Source organism: Canis lupus, chromosome 2, assembly GCF_011100685.1.
Source record: "Canis lupus familiaris isolate Mischka breed German Shepherd chromosome 2, alternate assembly UU_Cfam_GSD_1.0, whole genome shotgun sequence".
NCBI classification, from domain to species: domain Eukaryota; kingdom Metazoa; phylum Chordata; class Mammalia; order Carnivora; family Canidae; genus Canis; species Canis lupus.
The window spans coordinates 53436085-53458247 of NC_049223.1; the positions used below are offsets into that span (position 1 = coordinate 53436085).

At 40.3% G+C, this 22163-nt stretch overlaps 1 protein-coding gene across 1 annotated transcript in view; it reads left to right on the forward strand.

Moving 5' to 3' along the window:
- The first annotated feature begins 1981 nt into the window (after positions 1-1981).
- SLC30A5 (solute carrier family 30 member 5) overlaps positions 1982-22163 on the forward strand; it is a 38348-nt gene continuing 18166 nt past the window's right edge. The window contains exons 1-5 of the mRNA XM_038530771.1: positions 1982-2252; positions 12132-12254; positions 13450-13516; positions 14748-14833; positions 19703-19790. Of these exons, the coding sequence (XP_038386699.1) occupies positions 2167-2252; positions 12132-12254; positions 13450-13516; positions 14748-14833; positions 19703-19790 (450 nt within the window). The 5' untranslated portion in view covers positions 1982-2166. The remainder of the gene's footprint in view (positions 2253-12131; positions 12255-13449; positions 13517-14747; positions 14834-19702; positions 19791-22163) is intronic.

Genomic DNA, 22163 nt, shown 5'->3' on the forward strand with positions numbered 1-22163 from the left:
CCCAGTTGGGCTTCGCATTGAATGGGCAGTCTGCTTGAGATCCTCCCTCTCCCTCTGCCCCTCCTGCATTCTGTCTCTCTCTCAAAAATAAAATAAAATAAAGAGAGAAGGAGAACGAGATCACCCATGTTGAAAGCTTTAGAGAGGTGAGGTACTATATGGCTGAAAAACATCCATGAGAGAGTTATTTCAGAGGACTGACGGATGGAGAAGCCAAGGCTGGGATGGGTTGAGAAGAGGGTAGGCGGAAAGAAAATACAGGCTCTTGTCCTTTCACTACAAAAAACACTTGTAGGAAATGTACTTATATTGGCCTCAAAGAAAAGCACCATAATTCTAATCAAATCAAAAATATCAAGTGAGTTCAAACTCCACTTGGGATGAAGTTAATTGCAATGTATACATGTCAGGTATGCTACCTCATTCTCTGGGCTCCAAAAGAATGGAATTTGTTCTAGAAAAACCAATACACAATAGTTACTCATTACCACTCCCATTCTGATTGGAAAATAATAACTCCACAAAGAACCCACCGCAAAAGGAGTTACTTGGAGTCACTTTAGCCTTCAAAGGTCATGCCTTCCTTTGTCCCACAATGTTTTTCTCCCATATCCAAAACTTTACCCACATTTCAGATCAGGTTTTGTCTCTCAGTGAATCATATCACACCTTATTTGGAAAACCTTAGCGTTTGTGCCTTTAAACCTGTAATGTTGGGATCCCTGGGTGGCGCAGCGGTTTGGCGCCTGCCTTTGGCCCAGGGCGCGATCCTGGAGACCCGGGATCGAGTCCCACGTAGGGCTCCCGGTGCATGGAACCTGCTTCTCCCTCTGCCTGTGTCTCTGCCTCTCTCTCTCTCTGTGACTATCATAAATAAATAAATAAAATTTAAAAAAAAAAAAAAAACCTGTAATGTTGCCAATCAGGCCTTGCTCTCAAATACATATTTTCACAATAGATTGTGAAGCCCCAGCAGGCACCGCGATTTCCCAATCTTTTTTATGTTACTACGACTCTTTACGTATATCCAAGCTAAATAGAGCAGTGTAAGCTGCTCCAAACCCCATTTCCATCTCCCAGTCCTCGATTTCTCTATGAGTAATACCAGCTAACATTCACGGATCGCCGTGTACCATTCACTGCTGGAGTCGCTTTTCACACAACATAAGTAATTCTCCCAACAACCCTGTCATATAGATATTTTTATTCCTATATTATGAATTTGAAAAAAAAAATCAAGGTACAGAAAGGCCAAGTGACACAATTACTAAGTGTCAGAGTTGGGACTCACGCAAATACAGATAAGAGAGCCCACGTTCCTAAAATTTTTAGCAACAGAAAAATAAGCCTAATAAGGCCTGCTTCTACCTGGCCAGGTTTAAATGATGTGCCAGGATTAAGCACATGGTTTAGCAGCCAGAAGTTCAAAAGATATTCTATTCCAGGGGCACCTGGGGGTGGGGCTCAGTGGTTGAGCATCTATATGTTTGGCTCAGGTCGTGACCCTGGGGTCCCGGGATGGAGTCCTGCATAAGGCTCCCTGCAGGGAGCCTGCTTCTCTCTCCGCCTGTGTCTCTGCCTCTCTCTCTCTCTCTTTGTGTCTCTCATGAATCAATAAATTAAATCTTAAAAAAAAAAAAAAGATATTGTATCCCATTGAGTCCCACGTCGTCCGTTTCCTCCGGCCTCTTGCCGGTGCCAGGAGCCTCTGTACCCCCGACGGCCCCGAGGTGGCGCTGCAGGCGCTGCAGGGACAGGTGAGGCCGGGCGGGCGGGCGACGGCGGGCGGGGCCGACGGGAGCGGGGGCGTGGCCCGAGCCCGCGGGAGGCGGGGCTAAGGGAGGGCCGGGGCGCGGGACGCCGCGTGGTGCGCAGGCGCAGCCCGGGCTCTCCCCCGGGAGCGGGGGCTGCTGGGCCGGATGACGTGGCCGGGCGACGTCCGCTGCGGTGCGCCTCCGGGGAAGCCGGCGCCGCCGGAAGTGCCCGCGGCCTAGTCGCGACGCGCGTGTGCTTGGGAGGCGGTGGCGGCGGCGGCCGGGCCTGCGGGGACCCGACGGGGCCGCCGCCATGGGGGAGTGACGCGCCTGCGCCGGCTGATCCGCGGCGGCGGCGAGACATGAGGAGACTCCGCGGCGGGGGCAGCGGCGGCGGCTCCTGAGCCCCGGGATGGAGGAGAAATACGGCGGGGACGTGCTCGCCGGCCCCAGCGGCGGCGGCGGGGGCCTCGGGCCCGTGGACGTGCCCAGCGCTCGGTAAGTGCGCGGCGTGGCCGGGGCGCCTCGGGCCCGCGCCTGCGCCCTGCGGCTCGGACCTGGACGCGGAGCACCGGCGACCCGCCCGCCGCCCGCCGCGCCGTGGGCTCGGCTCCCTGTGCCTCCCTGTGTATCAGCGGCTGCCGCGTCGCCTGCTGTAGGGGGCGGTGCCCGAGCCCCTGGCTCTCCCGGCCGACCGTTAGCCGCTGCCCGGCCCGCCGGGTCACGGCCACCGGAGGGCTCTCCCCGCGCGAGGCACGGGCGGCGGCACCGTCCGCAGGCGCAGAGACCAAAGTGCGGACGGACCGACCTCGGTTTTCGGGTTGGCCCCGCACCTGCCGGGGCGGGGGGGCGGGGTGTTTGATCCGGCTTACTTGGTTCTTTTTTTAAGATTTTATTTATTCAAGAGAGAGGCAGAGACACAGGCAGAGGGAAAAGCAGGCCCCGTGCAGGGAGCCCGACGTGGAGCCCGACGCGGGACTCGATCCCGGGTCTGCAGGATCAGGCCCTGGGCTGCAGGCGGCACTAAACCGCTGAGGCCACCTGGGCTGCCCTGGCTTACTCGATTCTATTACTAAATGAGAAATGCGTGCACGTTGTTTTTTTTTTTTTTTTAATTAAAAAAAAAAAAAAAACTCAAACGCTACAAAAAGTCATAGAAGAAAGAGAAAATTCCTCCTTACCCGCCCCCTCCCCGTCTCCCCGGTCACCTCCGAGCGGTAAATGCACTAACCGCTGGCGAGCGCGTCCTTGATCTGTCTGCAGTTCTCAGGTGGGGTCAGAGATGCACAGGCTGTAGGGCCCGGCGGGGGGTGTTGCGATTGGTATTCACAGTCTTCGTGTTTAATGAGCTTGGGGGGGGGGGGTGGTTTGTTTGTTTTTTTGGTTTTGTTTGTTTTGTTTTGTTTTTTCCCCCGTTCTTGAATACTTGTTTTGAGATGTAAAGAGGGTCCTGAAAAATTCTTTGGAAAGGAAGAAACAGCACTGCTAATACAACTTTTCCAGTTAAACAGGAGAGAACGCGTAAAATGCTGGAACAGAACTTAAATCTACTGCCTTTTTTGTGGTTTGATTTTTCTAGTCGCTTACAAATAACAGCGCGTCAGATACTGTTTACTGAGCCAGGGCCAGTAAGTGCCATCGGCGACTCCGGTCTAGATTTTGGTGGTAGAGGGGGAAAAATCGCAGTAAAGGACAGTAATAATAAGTCTGTTAACTAAGCTGGACTACGGGCGATAAAGTGTCATAACCATGTTAAATTTTCTGAGGTTGACAACTTTCCCAGTTTTATAGGAAAATGTCCACATTCCTAGAAAATCCCGGTATATAGAAGTGTGATTTTTTTCTTAAAGATTTTATTTATTTATTCATGAGAGAGACCGAGAGAGGGGAAGAGGCAGAGACACAGGCAGAGGGAGAAGCAGGCTCCATGCAGGGATCCCAACGTGGGACTCGATCCGGGGTCTCCAGGGTGAGCCCTGGCTGAAGGCGGCCCTAAACCGCTGGGCCACCCAGGTGCCCTAGAAGTGTGATGGATGTAAGTAACTTATTCTTAAATAGTTGAGGGCCAAAAGCCTGTATTTAGAGGGAGGGATAATAAGGCAAATGGGACAATTAACAGTGAGGGAATCCAGGTAAAGGTTATACTTCTTGCCACTTCTCTGTCGACTGGAGATGATTTTTCAGCAGAGTTTAAAGTTGTTTATTCGAGAGATGACTGTCATAAGTAGGTGTGGCAGTCTTTTGCTCTCCTGTTGTATTATTTGTGTGGCAGAACTGCCCTTCTGTTGTAGTTCATTGCAAAATCAAATTTAACTCGGGTGGTTGAAATTTTAAGAATTTTCCTTTATTGTAGACTGATAATCAAATACTAGTTATAATCCGCAACAAAACTAGTTCAAAAATCATTTAATTGTGGATATTCTGATGGCAGAATTCACAAAAAAAGAATTGCTTTTTTTTTTTCTTTTTTATGGAAACAGTCAAAATTTATTTTAGAAGAGATTTTTCATTCTTCATGAGAGACGCAGGGAGAGAGAGGCAGAGACACAGGCAGAGGGAGAAGCAGGCTCCATGCAAGGAGCCAGACGTGGGACTCGATCCCGGGTCTCCAGGATCAAACCCCAGGCTGAAGGCGTCGCTAAACCGCTGAGCCACCTGGGCTGCTCCAAAAAAGAATTGTATTAAATGTTTCTATTTGGCTTCTGTAAGGCCTCTTTGCAGGAAAGAGAGGGACAGTCAACATTTGTTGAACACCTGTGTTCACTGTGCTCTGAATAGAGCACCTCACTTTATCCTTACACCAGTGCTGCGGTTCACATAGCAGGACTCTGGTTTCACAGATCACGAAACTGGGATGTAGGAAAAATTTTACTTTCCCAACTAATAACTGAACTGGGAGTCAGCTGTCCTAAACCTCACGCATTTCACACACTCGGGGTGTTTTTTGTTTACTGGAAACCATGAACTGCTGCAGTGGGCAAAGCCTCTGAAGCACATTTAAACCCAAACACAAGTTTCAGTAATTCCAGGTGTAGAGAACCAGAGATTTTTGTAATCCTTTACATAAAAGACCAGTGATAACATTTGATGGAACTTGTTAATGAGGAATAATGATTTATCATTTGAGTAGGTGGAGTGTATCCCTGAGTTGCCCAGAGTGAGTGGCTCGAGGGCCACTGCCCCTGTTGAAGAGCCTCCCTCTCCTAGCCATCCCCCTTGATCTTTCCCTCTTAGTAAATGAAGCTGTTCACTGTTTCCCTGCACAATATGAACTAAAAATATCTACTTAACTAGAATATGGTTATTTGGCCTTAGCTAGGGTCGCAGCTATAGCCCAAGCAGACTTCGTTAATGAGACTTTAAAAATCAGAGTCCAGGTTTTAACTAAATGTTAGAATAATTTTCCTGATTTAATAATGGTAGCAAAAATCTTTAGCATATATTACAGGAAAACTCACATAACAATGTCAAAACATGTGTACAGTTGTAAATATGTGAATATGTGAAATAAGCATGTGTCTGTCTATACATGAAGATGCAAAGGAAAAGATTTAGAACAGGGACTACTTGGACACCTATGAGGAGGAAAATAGGAATGATTTTTTTATCTAAAACTTTAATAACAAGCAGCAGCTCAGAAATTACTTTTATAATCTCTGTATTTTAAAAATTAAAAAAAGGCAGCCCCGGTGGCACAGCGGTTTAGCGCCGCCTGTAGCCCAGGGCGTGATCCTGGAGACCCTGATCGAGTCCCATGTCGGGCTTCCTGCATGGAGCCTGCTTCTCCCTCTGCCTGTGTCTCGCCTCTCTCTCTCTCTCTCTCTCTCTCTCTCTGTCTCTATGAATAAATAAAAAATCTTTTAAAAAAATTTAAAAAGGAATAAAGTGTCGGGAAGATTATAATCATAATGTTATCAAGAAGTATTTTTAAAAATAAAAAGAAGTATTTTACTTGGGCTCCTCAGTGGTGCAGTTGGTTGAGTGTCCAACTCTTGGTTTCGGCTCAGGTTGTGATCTCATGATCGTGAGATTGCACCCCATGTCTGGCCCCAGGCTCAGTGTGGTGTCTGAGAGTCTCTCTGTCTGCCCCTCCCACTCATGCTCTTTCTCTCTAAAGTTAATAAATACATCTTTTTTTAAAAAAAAAAAGGTGTTATATTTAAATTAATATTCTTTATGACTTGCCAGATTTTTGAAGTTTTATTAAAACTTTAAACAGGGGATCCCTGGTGGCTAAGCGGTTTAGTGCCTGCCTTCAGCTCAGGGTGTGACCTCAGGGTCTCGGGATCAAGTCCCACATCAGGCTCCCTGCGTGGAGCCTGCTTCTCCCTCTGACTGTGTCTCTACCTCTCTCTCTCTGTCTCTCTCGTGAATAAATAAATAAAATCTTTAAATAAATAAAACTTTAAACAGAAAAAAAAGAACTTTAAACAGAAATTACTTAGCAATAATTTCACATATTGCCCCATCTTGTTAAAACAAGTATGTTAAATATATATAATTTACCTTTCTCTTGATGACTCCTGAGCATTCTATCATCTGGCTAACTGAGCTGAAACACAGTCATTTATTCAAAGGCTTGTTCCTAGTGCTAGTATTTTCAAATATGCTCCTCTCTGCTTTGAAATACGCTTTCCTTTTCTTGCTTTGTAATTCCTGCTTACTCTTCTTTTTAAGTAGCCTCCACACCCAGCATGAGCCCAAAGCATGACTTGAACTCATAATTTGAGATCAAGTCCTGAGCTAAGATCAAGAGCCAAATGCTTAACCGACTGAGCCACTCAGTTGCCCCAGATTCCTACTTAGTCTTTAATACACACTTACCCATTTCAAACTCCAAAGACGGACCTTTGCTTACCAACTTAAGAGTTAGTTGCGTCTACTGTCTTTTTAAAACTCCATTACCAGGGGTGCCCGGATGGCACAGTTGGTTAAGCAACTGCCTTTAGCTCAGGTTATGATCTCAGGGTCCTGGGATCCAGTCCCACATCAGGCTCCTTGCTCAGTGGGGAGGCTGCTTCTCCCTCTCCCCCTTTTTCATGCACACCCGCTCGCTCGCTCTCAAAAAAAAAAGTAAAGTCTTTAAAATTAATTAACTAAAACTCCATTACTTATTTGGATTACATAGATACTTGTATGCTTGCCTGTCTTCCCTAGGCCTCAGACTCCTCGCAGACAGTCTCCATTACACGTTAAGTGTCGCAGATAGCACCTAGAAACACGTTTAGTTGTGAGTAACCTAAGAGAACTTTAAACAAATAAAGTGGGGATCCCTGGGTGGCTCAGTGGTTTGGCACCTGCCTTTGGCCCAGGGTGCGATCCTGGAGTCCCGGGATCGAGTCCCATGTCAGGCTCCCGGCATGGAGCCTGCTTCTCCCTCCTCCTGTGTCTCTTCTGCCCCTCTCTCTCTCTCTCTCTGTCTATCATAAATAAATAAATAAATATTAAAAAAAAAAAACAAAAACAAATAAAGTTCTATTCTCACATAAAAGAAATCAGAGGTTGCAGGTATTTACTCAGTACCTCAGTGATACTATCTAGGACCCACACTCCTTATCTTTGCTCTCTGCCATCCAAGGTATATTGGCTTTCATATTCAGGCTTGTTAGAAGATGGATAATACTTTTAGATAATGTTAAGATTTCAATAAGATTTTTTAGATAAAGAATCCTCCCTTGAAGGCAGAAAGAAGACAGAAGTATTTCCAGCTGCATCTTGCCCTTTAATCAGGACGAGGGAAGGCTATACTTGAAGCCACCCTGTCAATCTTCCTTTAGGCCTCATTGGCCATGTATGGCATCTTGCACATACTAAGTGTGCAAAGAATATTTGGAGAATGGCTAACTAGCCCCATGGAGAATGTATAAGGCTCTTTGCTGACATTGAGAATTCCCAGACTACTGTGATTTTTCTAATGTACTTCGGTTTTTCCTGGTCTTTGTTTTTCCCTTCCTGTATTGACATTTTTGTTCTTTGTTATCATTGCTTCTGTCCTGCTGCCTTATTATTACACCTAATCAAGAGCTTAAAGGGTAAGACACTTGAGGTTTGGAGTATCTCTGTCTACTTGTTTTCATTCTGTTCTTTTCATTCTGAGTCCATGGCTGCGTTGCTAATAGTTCAAATTGCCAGAAGCTTGACTGCCACTTAATGTAGTACATTATTGCACTATATATGTTACTGTATGAGGTACTGCTCTATCATACAAGTATAGTTGTAGAGTTAGCATTCTTTCATTTGATAAAGATTTACTGAGCACATATAATGCTGGTTCCTGTGTTAGGAACTAATAAACAGTGGATTTCTAGCTCAACTGTTACTTTCATTGGCTAGTTTTGAATTGCTGTGCTGACCTTAATATTTAATTAACATAATATCATTAGTATACTAGATGTACTAAAGTCTTGTATGACTTTTTTCTCTGGTTTAAATGGGCCTAGAAAGAAATTAATCTTAGGTTTTAATATGCATTTTGTCTTTCATGTTTAAAGATTTTACTGTTTGTGTAGGCCACTGTGAATATATAATTGAGAACAATTTAGAGTATAGGAACCCTCAAAGCCTTTGGATGAACTTTGATTTTCTGTGTGACATACTAAAAAGAGCATACTTAGGGGTGTCTGGGTGGCTCAGTCGGTTAAGCATCTGCCTTCCGCTCAGGTCGTGCTCTCAGGGTCCTGGGATTGAGCCCCACATTGGACTGCTCAACAAGAAACCTGCTTAAGATTCTTGCTTTCCTCTCCCTCTACCCCCATCCTGGCTCGCACTTGCTCTCTCTCGCTCTCTCAGGGAAAAAAAAAAAAAAAAAAAAGCATACTTGGGCACCTGGCTGGCTTAGTTGGTAGAACATGTGACTCTTGATATCCAGGTGGTGAGTTCAAGCCTTATCTTGGGCATGGAACCTACTTAAAATTTAAAATTTAAAAAGTGCACGCTTAAGAGACATGGGCTAGACCCTAGCTAATTTTGTGGGCTTTAACTTCCCAATCTATAACATGAGAGGAATTGGGCCAGAGAATCTCTAAGGTTTTCCTCAGTTCTTAAATGTTAGTGTTCAGTTTTTTCTAGCACATGTACATTTACTTTCATACCTAAACAATTCCTAGAAATTTGGTAGATTTCCCTTATTGTCCTGTGTTTTTAGCCAGTCTGCAGAGAGTTCAAAAACAAAATACACTTGATTTTTTTGTAGTTGTTATAGCCACAACTTTATTATTTTTCCAGTACGCCTTTTTTCATTGAGATAAAATATACCTGTGGTATGGGGCGCCTGAGTAGATCAGTTAATTAAACCTCTGCCTTCAGCTCAGGTCATGATTCTGGGATCCTGGGATGGAGGCTCCCTACTCAAAGGAAAATCCGCTTTTCCCTTTCCCTTGCTCCGCCCCCCCCCCCCCCCAGCTTGTTCATTCTTTCTCTTTCTCTCTCACTTGCTCTTTCTCAAATAAGTAAAGAAAATGTTTTAAATTTTTTTAATTACCTACAATAAAATGCATAGATTTAAAAAGTACAAGTTTGCATTTTTCATAAATGTGTATACCTGTATAACTTAAAGATGTATGTATTGGGACGCCTAGATGGCTTAGCAGTTGGGCATCTGCCTTTGGCTTAGGGTGTGATCCTGGGGTCCTGGGATCCAGTCCTGCATTGGGCTCCCTGCATGGAGCCTGCCTGTCCCTCTGCCTGGGTCTCTGCCCCACCCCTCTCTCTATCTCTATCTCCCATGAATAAATAAATAAAAATCTTTTTTTAAAGATTTATAAATCTATTTTTAGAGATCACACACAGGTGGAAGGGGCAGAGAATCTTGAGCCAACTCCTCCCTGACTATAGAGCCCTACACAGAGCTTGATCCCATTAACCTAAGGTTGTGACCTCAGCCAAAATCAAGAGTCAGATATTTAACTCCTGAGCCATCCAGGCACCCTAAGCCATAGAACATTTTTGCCATCTCAGGAAATACGTTTGATCTTTTAAACAAGTATTAATGAAGTTTATTCTATTCAACAACTGGGTTAAATAGGAACTGCTTTAGGATGTGACTTAAATTGTTCATAACATTTTTATTAGCTTTAGGGTAATTAATTATCACATAGTTAAAATCCCCAGGGGAAAAATAATTCCTAGATTGCGCTATAAAAGGCCCCCTAGATCCCTGGGTGGCTCAGCAGTTTAGCACCTGCCTTCGGCCCAGGGCGTGATCCTGGAGCCCTGGATCCAGTCCCACATCAGGCTCCCTGCATGGAGCCTGCTCTCCCTCTGCCTGTGTCTCTCATGAATAAATAAATAAAATCTTTAAGTAAATAAATGGCCCCTAGGTGGTGTTCATGATAAGAAAAAGCACTTTGCTCCAAATCTTTTTTTTTTTTTTTTTTCAGTTTAGTATGATATCTGGACTAAAACAGAAAATGAGCCATGTTGGATGGTGAATATGCTGAGATTCATTCTTTCAAGGACTGAAACTTATTTTAATAATTGTATCAAAATCTTCCTAAAATATATTTTTTCATGCCGCCTTAATCAGATTACTGTTTATTGAATAATAGTTTAGCTCTTGTTAATTCACCATCACACAAACATCAGTTTTTATACTTTTGTACACTGATATCTCCATTGTACGTCAAATTGTTTTAACTCTGTTTGAATGACTTGAGTTTCTTTTAAACTTCTGGGTTTAAAAAAAAATAAAATAAAATAAACTTCTGGGTTTGCTTTTTGTATTTTTTTCTCCCATTGATAGAGACTTATGCCTGTCAGTGTGCTGCCTTGGACATCCCTCACACATCCTTTTTGTTGTTGTTTTAATTTTTTTTCTCTACATCTCGTTTTTAATCTAGTAACACCTGTTTGATGTAAACTTAAAAAGTCATCTCCTGAGTGGCTTGCACGAGCTATCCTGCTAGGGTGAAAGAAATAATACTAAGAATTCCTTAACTTTTTATCTCATTTTTTAAATTTTCAAATTTGTATATGTTTTATAATATATATAACATCAGTACAGTAGTACACACTTATACAGATAAATAATGGATTTCATGTGCAAAATTTTTTTTTTACTGCTGGACGGTATATGATCAAAGAAGACTATTAAGCTAAAAAACTAGTAATTTCGTCCCTAATTTCAGTTTCTTTTTCACAGCTCCTTTTTTTCTTTTTATGGCAGCCCAACTTTTTCACACATTCAGTATTCTCTTATGTCCCAGAATATTATTTATAGTTGTTTTCTGCTGTTACCTACGATCCCTTTATCTTTTAGATTTATTGTTTTTGTTTGGTCTCTCAAGCTTATCTTAAAGGATTATCGTTGTTTGCCATTCATATTTGAGTGAGGCCTAAAAAGCTAACTAGAATACCATTGTGGGACTTGTCTCTAGAGGAGGATCCCTATAAGTGTTCTGCTAAGAGATTGCAACCTGGCTGTTAGGATATTGGAAGTAAAAGAGAAAAGAGAGATGGGGTGGAGTTAAGGAAATTTCCTTTTAATTTCCATGATTTTATTCTAGCTCATCTCTCTACTCTTTTGCCTTACTCTAAACCTCTCCAGAGACTAAGCCTCGTTTTCTGTCGTGTTTGAGAAGTAGTTGCCTGGTTGTGCTGGGTGGTAATGTGGGGATCTGACTACCTGGAGAACTGCTTGATACTGCTCCTCTCTTCAACTTTCCAGCCCTTTCTGAGGTGCTTCAGATTCCTGAGCCTTTACAGGACCCTGTAGGGCAGGTTGCTTGACTTTTCAATTTAGATTCTCATCTCAGTCACATAGCAAAGCAGAGGAGGGGTAAACCCAAGGCGTTTACTATTCCTCTGTTCCGTTTTATATTGTGGTCTTCTAGTTTCATTGCAGGTAAGAGCCTGGTGTTTGTATTCTCTTTGCTTGAGGTAACTGTTGAGTTTAAAAAGCAGATTGCAAAGTAATCTGGGCAATTCAATTAATCAAGAACATAATTTATTTTTAGTTTGGCCTCTTTTTTGTTTTTTTAACAGATTATGTCTATCTGTCTATCTATCTATCTATGTTCTATATATTAAAAAGAATCTGGAGGGCAGCCTGGGTGGCTCAGCGGTTTAGCGCCGCCTTCAACCCAGGGTGTGATCCTGGAGTCCCGGGATTGAGTCCCACATCAGACTCCCTGCATGGAGCCTGCTTCTCCCTCTGCCTCTGTCCCTGTCTCTGTCTCTCTGTCTCTCGTGAATAAATAAAATCTCTAAAAAAAAAAAAAAAAAAAGGTAGCTACATAGATGGTGAGTTGGGTTTTTGTTTGTTTCATTTTTTATATGAATATCTGGGTTTTATAATTCGTATTGTATAAGAAAAAATATATTACAGAGTTTTTTGTGATTTTAATGATACTGAAACTTGTTTCTGCTTTTATTTTTCAGATTAACAAAATATATTGTGTTACTATGTTTCACTAAATTTTTGAAGGCTGTGGGACTTTTTGAATCATATGATATCCTGAAAGCAGTTCACATTGTTCAGTTCATTTTTATATTAAAACTTGGGTGAGTGTGTGTGTTTTCCTTAATGTTTTATTTATTTGGAACTCCTGTTTTAACTGATTATCTTTAGGAAATTTTAGATAAAATATTTTGTGCTATTTATTCATCCTAACAAACGTATGATAAATTTTTTTAAAAATAAAACACCTGACGTTAGAGGTACGAAGAGAATTACTTTTTCTGTAAAAGATTGCTGTATAATAGCTTTCCAAAACTAGACTTGTACTGTAGTTTGTGTTAAAGTGATTTTTGCACATTTCTTTTAATGTTCAGCTTGATAGAAGATTGCTGAATTCTCGTATCTGCTTCAGCATTCAATCTGTGCTGGACCTTATATTAGTTAGCCTCTGAAGAGCTCCGTGGTACATCCCAAGAGTGAAAAGGGCAGATAATTTCTTAGTATTTTCATAAAAATAGCTTTGACCCCATGGTCTCCTTAAAAGAGTCTCCAGGCTCTAGAGATTCCCAGACCATACCACTGGTATAGTTCAGCCTTCCAGCAGGTACCTGAGAGTTGTCTTGGCACAGATGTTCCTTATTTTCTAAGTTAAACTGTCCTGGGTTTTATTCACTTATGCTCCCTTCACAATACAGGGTCCTCATATAAAATAAATTTTACACTATTCTGCACATAGTAAGAAACTGTCTGAATGAAATTTCTTTGGATGTTGAGATTGATAGTGACCACTCTGTTAATAAAAATCTGTTAAAGACTCCCGGGAGTTAATTTTAGTAATTATGGAAGGAGATTCTTGACTAGGAAATTTTAAGTAAGCAATTGTATGTACATTTTTATATAAACATTTTGGGAATGTGAAAGGAGGGATATTCTTCATTTATGTTATTTCAATCTTTGTTATTAAGTTTTGTAGAAGATAGGAATTTGGGGGGGGGTATTTCAAAATATGAAAAAACAGACCCCTTTCTTCCATGGCTTGTGAACTGGTTCTGAAGGCAATTACAAAATAAGAGTTCCCCAGATATTGTAGTGGAAGCATTATTAGAATAACTATTGTTCTCCAGTAAAGTTTTTTTAGAGGGTAACCTACCTTTCAAGTTGTAATATGTTTGTTTAAAGTGAGTATCTTAAAAAAAAAATAAAATAAAATAAAAAAAAAAATAAAGTGAGTATCTTTACATAACATCACACTTTGTATATAAGATAAATATTAATATATTAATGTTTTGTTTTTCGCAGGACTGCATTCTTTATGGTTTTGTTTCAAAAGCCATTTTCTTCTGGGAAAAGTATTACCAAACACCAGGTGAGTTTTTTGTACAGTCCTCTTTTTCCTAGCAGCTTGCTAGTCACTGGGCCAGGAAACACTGCCCTTTCCTTGATCAGGATTACTTAACAAATGATTTAAGTACACATTTAAGAACATTTCCATAGTTACCTTGCTCTTGACTTGCCTTTCAGTATCGAGGCTTCAAGAATAAAGTATTAATATAACAATGTTTAAAAATGGAGAAAAGGGTAGAAAATGTTAAGGTATACAATAATTTTTTTTTTTAATATAAGACCCTATTCTGAAAGATTTATAAATGAGACTTGGAGACATGCCCAGGAGTGTAGGACAAATGCCATTAGGAGGCAGATAAAGCATAGAAATTAAGAATGAGGCCTCCAGAGTCAGACAGATTCATGTTCTATTTGTCCTCCTTATGAACTCTTTCTTTGAGTGAGTTCCTTAATTTTTCCCTCCTTCAATTTTCTCACCTATAAAATGGAGGTAATAATACCTTTGTAATGGAGCTGTGAGGGAAAAATGAATTAGTACATTGAAAGTTCTTGAAATAATGCCTGGCATATAGTGAATATACAATATGTATTAGCTGTGGCCCTCATCATCATCATTATTTTCTTTAGGCACCTGAGGTATAGGCTGCCTACCAGAAATGTCCTGCTTCTGTATAGTCACCTCATATTATCATGGTTTAGATAGTAGTCGTACCGTACTACTAGTTTGCTTTATGCCACAACTTAGAAACCTGTGCCTTGATTTTTCACTAGAATGACAAATTTATGAACCTCTGTTTTAGAGACCAGGCATGTTTTAAAAATAGGGTTAATATTTTAAACCCCATCATACCTTTTTTCTCTCTTTTCAAGTAATTGAAACTCAGAATATCTGATGGGAAAGAATTTAAAGACTAAAACATCGTGTGTTCCTAACAAACTAGTGAGAAACTAATGAAAAAAACCCCAGAAATGTGTATTCCATCAAAAAAGATTTCAAGATCTAACAACAGACAAGAATATAGAAAATGAAAAGCAGAATACTGTCTTACAAATCTAGATTTAGTCAAGGGATCTTAACATTTTCTATTTAATTTCAAAATATGTGATTATGTTTTTAAAATATGTAATTATTTAGTCTTTAAAATATTTAAGTGCTACCATTATTTTCTTTCCCTGTGTATTTTATTTAAGATGTTGAGATATTAGCAAAACATATATGATTAAAGTTTTTAACTTTTTGTTTCCATCTATAGTGGATCAAAATATTTAAACATGCGGTTGCTGGGTGTATCATTTCACTCTTGTGGTTTTTTGGCCTCACTCTTTGTGGACCACTAAGGTAAATAAAAGTGCATATTTTGAATGTTTACTTATATTTCTTAATTTTGAATATTGATTTTCTATTCTGTGTCAAATATTTATGTTGTTATATGCAAATGCTTCTCTCCTATAGTATTGGATACAACTCACATACATTTTTATATGTATAGAAAAGAAGAGAGAGAGAACCTGTGTAATTTGTGGACTAGCTTTTTGTGAACACTAAATGTATTGTTCATGATCTGTCCTGGTATTTTACTAGTTAAGAATCTAAACAGGTTCAGGAAATTTTAGCATAGGTGGTTTTTTATTATCCATTGGTGATCCTTTTTATTTTGTTTTTAAGATTTATTTATTTATTTATGATAGACATAGAGAAAGAGAGAGAGGCAGAGACACAGGAGGAGGGAGAAGCAGGCTCCATGCCAGGAGCCCGACGTGGGACTTGATCCTGGGACTCCAGGATCATGCCCTGGGCCAAAGGCAGGCGCTAAACCGCTGAGCCACCCAGGGATCCCCTATTGGTGATCCTTTTTAGCAACTGTTTTTAGAAACTGAAAGGTCTGATGGTAAATAAAATCAACCAGTAGGAGAGCAAAATCTTTAAAAACACTTTTTTTTTCTTTTTTGCACAGCTCTAATACCCACAGAAAACACAAGTTATGGTTATAAACAAATATTTTGGGAATGGTATGTCAATCATCAGGTTAAAGATGAGTTAACTCTCATATTCCCCTAGATCTATGTAGAGTAATCTTTTTATGTAAACAGATCAGTTCAGGAGGGAAAATCCTTAAGGGCCATTTAATTTAATAGGAATTATAACGTGCAACTGTGCATTAACATTCTTTTAATGCTGCTCTATGTTTAAAGAGTTTTACTGACTGATTAAAAGTGTAAGAAAAAGTACCTGGCCATTGAATGGGCGAGAGCAGGGAATATGATAATGAGAGATAAGCGGTGAAAAGAAGGATATTTTGAAGGAACTGGTGGGATAAGCAGAGTAGAAAATAATAAGTGGGAAATGCTTTGTGAAAATTCTTTCCCATCTTATAACCAATAGAATAGCTTCTGGGTTTGAAGCCTCTTTGGCTTGTTTACTCTGTATTTTGTCAGATGCAGAGTATGCATAATTCCAAGTGTCATGTCATTGTCTTTGACAACAGCACTATCCTGGAATGATAGGAAAGCTGGCTGAATTTTCTCAGCTCGGGAGAGCTTTTTCATTTTATGTTTGAATATGATTGAGTGGTAGTATTACCGTCTCTAAAATTTATATTTATTTACAATGAAATTATGTTTTGTTCTTTATGTTATCAAACCACTGTCCTTATCAAACCACTGTCCCTACATGTTAGGATCGGGAAGAAAGGCGGAAAATTATTAAATTCTTACTTGACTCCTTATTTAGTCCTCTATTTCCTAAGTTACAACCCCTCACTACCACCAGTTCCTGACTCTTGATTGCAGCTCCAGTCATGATCTCAGTGTCCTGGAATCAAGTCCCATGTTGTGCTGCATGCTTAGCATTGGAATCTGCTTGTCCTCTCTCCCTCTGCTCTTTCCCCTGCTCATATGCTCTCGTGTGCTCTCTCTCAAATTATTTTAATTTAATTTAATTTAATAAACCAAAAAAGAAGCCGCCATACAGGGGTGCCTAGGTTGCTCCGTTACGTAAGTGTCTAACTCTTGATTTCAGCTCAGATCATAATATCAGGGTTGTGAGGTCCCCCCATTTGGGCTCTACAGTGGATATGGAACCTGCTTGGGATTTTTCTCTCTCTCCCTGTTCCTCTACCCCCCACCCCAAGTTGCACACCCTCCCTCTTTATCTAAAAAAGGAAAAGAAGGGTGCCTGGATGGCTCAGTCAGACATCTGCTTTGGGCTCAGGTCATAAGGAGGCTGGTTCTCCCTTTCCCTCTGCCATTCCCCCTGCTTGTGCTCTCTGGCTCTATTTCTCTGTCAAATAAATAAAAATCTTTAAAAAAAATTTTTAAAGAAAAAAGAAATTACAATTACAGTGTTTTGTGGGGGTTTTTTTAGAGAGGGAGGGAGAGGGAGGGGCAGAGGAAGAGAATCTTAAGCAGGCTCCATGCCCAGTGCAGAGCCCCATGCAGGGCTCCATCTCAGGAGCTAAAATCAGGAGTCGGATGCCTAACCCCATGCAATTTCTTGATCAGAAAGACTCAGTATTCCATAGCCATCTTATTTTAGGTTGCTTTTACTCTGCTGATATATTTATTTTCACAAATTGTGTCTCATAATTAATAGAATTAAAGTTACCACTTCTGTGTTCTGTACTACAGATTATTAAGAGGAAAAATGAAAATTTTTTTAAAGAGTGGCTAAAAATCTTACTATTTAGATCCTGTAAGCCCTGTTTTGGCTAGTGATCATGTTTTTCAGTTTTTGTAAATATTTCATACGTATAAGAAAGTTAATACGAATAAAAAGGTTTAAATAATAACAAAGTGAGGGCACCTGGGTGGCCTAGTTAGTTAAGCATCCAACTCTTGGTGTCGGCTCTATAGGTCATGATCTCATGGGTGATGGATCAAGCTATGCATCATACTGGGTTCTGCAGTCCGCAGAGTCGGCTTGAGTTTCCCTCTGCCTCTCCCCCAACTTATGCTTCCTCTCTCTCTCTCTCTCTCTCTCCCCCCCAGATAAATAAAATAGTAATCAAGTGAATATTCATGTATCCAACACCCAGCCCCCAAAACAAAACCATACCAATACCTTTGAAGCCCTGTGTGCCCCTCCTGCTTGTATCCCCATCTCCCCCCTACTCTTAAGTGCAGTCAGCATCTTAAATTTGGTTTTTTGTTTTCTTGGTTTTCTTTATTTTCCACATATGTATGTATGTATGTCTTTTTTTAATGTCTAACTTTGCAAGTTTCTTACTTTGTGTTAATAGAATTATATTGCGTGTATGTTCTACAGCATACTTTTTCCATTTAGTGTTATGTTTGAAACTCGCCCTTCTTGATGCATGTTATATATGTATATATTTCATTCATTCTGATGGCAGTTTTTTTGTGGGGTTTGTTTTTTTTTTTAAGATTTTATTTATTTATTCACGAGAGTCAGAGAGAGAGAGGCAGAGACACAGGCAGAGAGAGAAGCAGGCTCCATGTAGGGAGCCCAACGCGGAACTCGATCCTGGGTCTCCAGGATCAGGCCTTGGGCCAAAGGCGGTGCTAAACTGCTGAGCCACCTGGGCTGCCCCAGATGACAGTTTTTTGAAATATGATTCACGGGCAGCCCTGGTGGCGCAGCAGTTTGGTGCCTCCTGTGGCCTGGGGTGTGATCCTGGGGATCCAGGATCGAGTCCCACGTCGGGCTTCCTGCATGGAGCCTGCTTCTCCCTCTGCCTGTGTCTCTGCCTTTCTCTCTCTCTCTCTCTGAATAAATAAATAAATCTTTAAAAAATTATGAAATATGATTCATATACCATAAGATTCGTTCCTTTAGTCCAATTGAGCTGCTATAACAAAAAATACCCTATAGACTGGTTGGCTTTCTTTTTTTTTTTTTTTTTTTTTTTTGAAAATTTATTTATTGTAGAAAGAAAGAGTGCATGAACAGCAAAAGGGACAGAGGGAGAGCGAGGAGAAAGAAGCAGACTCCCCACTGAGTGTACAGCTCAGTGCTGGACTTGATCCCATGGCCCTGAGATCATGACCTGAGCTGAAATTGAGTCAGCCACTTAACTGACTAAGGCACCCCATAGACTAGGTGGCTTTTTTTTTTTTTTTAAATATTTTATTTATTTATTAATGAGAGACCAGAGAGAGGTGGTCTGACTAGGTGGCTTTTAAACAACACAAATTTGGGCAGCCTGGGTGGCTCAGAGGTTTAGCGCCGCCATCAGCCCAGGGCCTGATCCTGGAGACCCGGGATCGAGTCCCATGTCAGGCTCACTGCATGGAGCCTGCTTCTTCCTCTGCCTGTTTCTCTGCCTCTATCTCTCTGTGTATCTCTAATGAATAAATAAATAAAATATTTTTTAAAAAAATAACATAAATTTATTTCTCAGTTTGGAGACTGGAGATCAAGGTGAGGCAGATGGACTATTGGGTGAGGGACTGCTTCCTGGTTGGTTCATAGACAACTGTCTTTTTCTATAACCTCATGTGGCAGACCCGGCAAAAGGAATACTCTGTAATCTTTACTATGAGGAGTCTAATCTCATTCATGAGGGAGGATTCCATCCTCACAACCTATGCACCTCAAAGGCCCCACTTCCAAACACCATCATACTGGAGACTATGATTTAAGTCATAGTCATTTAAATTGGTTTAACATGAATTTAGGGAGAACACAAACATGCAGTCTATAACACATTTAAGTGTATAATTCAGGATTTCTTAATATAATCATAGAATTTCACTCATTTTTATTGCTGTGCAATAATCCATTGAATGGATATACTCTGTCATTTATTGTTACCAGTGACATTTAGGTTGGTGATTCTGCAAACAGAGCTGATATGAACAAGCTTTAGAAGTATTTTCTGGTACACATATACAAGAAATTGGTGTGGTATAATCCTATGAGTAGTATCATTTCAACCCTTTTTTTCCTCTTTTTTTTTTTTTTTTTTTTTTTTTGAAATCTATAGACTCCATGCCAAACATGGGTCTAGACCTCAGTACCGAGATCAAGAATGGGGTGCTCTATCAACTGAGCCAGCCAAGTGCCCCTAGTTTCAGCCTTTCTTAGATAAAGACAAAAGGTAGATAATTCCAAAACAGTTGTCCCTATCTATTTTTCTCAGTGTTTTATGAAATCAGTGAGAAATGTTTACTTTCTCTTACTGCATTTGAATTCATGCTTCTTAATAAAGATCAGATATATTTTATGAACAATAATGTATTTTTATAGGACTTTGCTGCTATTTGAACACAGTGATATTGTTGTCATCTCACTACTCACGGTTTTGTTCACTAGTTCTGGAGGAGGACCAGCAAAGGTACAATTTTCTGTTATTACTTACTTGGAAATTGAAAGTATACATGTAAAATGTTATCCAAAGCAATTAAATAATCTCTTTTACCATTTAAAATAATGTAAGGGGGGATCCCTGGGTGGCGCAGCGGTCTGGCGCCTGCCTTTGGCCCAGGGTGCGATCCTGGAGACCCGGGATGGAATCCCACGTCGGGCTCCCAGTGCATGGAGCCTGCTTCTCCCTCTGCCTGTGTCTCTCTCTCTCTCTCTCTCTGTGACTATCATAAATAAAAAAAATAAAAATAAATAAAAATAAAAATAAATAATGTAAGGGCTTTTTCTGCTAATTTTAACTTGTTCTTAACAAATTTTTTTTTTACTTTTTATTCTGGATTTGTCATATATTCCTAGGAGGTTGCAAAAATAGCACAGAGTGCCCTTCACTCATTTGTAGTGGTCATTTCTTACCCAGCTGAAGTACACTATCAAAACCAAGAAATTGACATTGGTATAATCCATAGACCTGGGGCAGCCCCAGTGGCGCAGCGGTTTAGCAGCACCTGCAGCCTGGGGTGTGATCCTGGAGACCCGGGATCGAGTCCCACATCGGGCTCCCTGCATGGAGCCTGCTTCTCCTTCTGCCTGTGTCTCTGCCTCTCTCTCTCTCTCTCTCTCTCTGTGTCTATGAATAAATAAATAAAATCTTTAAAAAAAAAAAATCCATAGACCTTACTGAGACACGGAACTGACTGATCACCACAAAGATCCCATCATGCTGCACCCAAGCCTCTCACCTACCTCCTTTTTAACCCTTTTTGGAAGATACCTAAAAACTTGTTATAAAGTCTGATGAACATTCATCCAACATTTTGCCAAGTAGGCCTTATTTGTCTTAAGTAACTTAAGTATTATCCTTTTTTGGTAAATGAGTTACAAATCTGCAATTCCAAATTCTTATACCTACAGTATTTCTGTTTTACCAAATTAAATGTTTCCTGTGCATGATTCATTGTCCCAGTTACAGGGAAAAGAAGAAATAAAGACAAGGTGTAGTAGTCCCTGTTCTGAAAGGGGCTATTACAGGCTAAGTAATGGAGGCAGATGAATAAAATTAAGTGAACAAAATAACATGCCAAGTAGAGCAAAAAGACTACCCAGCCCATAGACTTCAAATAGGATATTTAATATTAAAGCATATGTCACTGTTTTTTCTTTCATTCGTAGAGTACTCCAAAATAAATGTCAAGTGGTTTGAAGAGCTTTGTGAATAAAAATATTGAATATAATATAGTCTTAATATAGTATAACTGTAAAATATATTGAATAACGTAAGTCTGTAATGTGTAATATAAAATACAAATATACATAAAGTATTAATATAAAAGTGGTATACTATAATATATAAAATACAGAGATAAACATGTATCACATAAAACATGAATATATATGATATAAAGTAAAAATGAATAATTAACTATAAGCAAAGAACTTCCTGAGCATAAAAGCAGTGGGAAAAAATCACAATGGGAAAACTCAGCATATTTGACTTCATAATGATCATAAACTTCTACGTAACAGAAATCACTGTGCAGACAACAGACAACAAAAAATTACCACAAGTCAAAGTTTTACATTTCTTTAAAAATATAGACTAGTGGGACGCCCTGGGTGGCTCAGTGGTTGATCATCTGCCTTCTGCTCAGAGCATGATCCTGGGATCCAGGATAGAGTCCTGCATTGGACTCCTTGCAGGGAGCCTGCTTCTCCTTCTGCCTGTCTCTGCCTCTCTCTCTCTCTCTCTTTCTCTCTTAAAAAATAAAATATAGATTAGTAAGGTCAGTTAAGCAAAATCCTTAAGATTCTCAGTAAAAATGAGCCAAGGGCAGAGAAAGGCAACTCACAAAAGAAATACAAATGACTTTAAAACATTAAAAAAAAAAAAAAACTTTGGTTAAATGTTGGACTCTTGGTTTCAGCTCAGGCTGTGATCTCAGGGTCATGAATCAAGCACCGTATTGGGCTCTTTTTCTTCAGTGTGGAATCTGCTTGAAATTCTCTCCCTTTCCCCCTTCCTTCAAATAAATCTTTTAAAATTTTAATAAAAATAAATAAAACAAAAATTTTGCAAAAAAATATTTGCTGTACTAATACTCAGAAATGAGAATATAAATCATATATATCCTCTCAGTAGTATCTCTAATAAATCATTCCTTTCCCTGGAATAGGAACATAAACTTAAAAAATTCATCAGCTTTTAAATTCTGTATACCTGTACTGGGTATGAGAAATGACTCTGCTAACCTTCCTAAAGTGCCCTCTTTGTTTTTTTCCCTTAGAAGAATGGTAACTAAAATATTGATATTGTTAGAAATTAACTGTCTTCTCTATCACTTTGCAT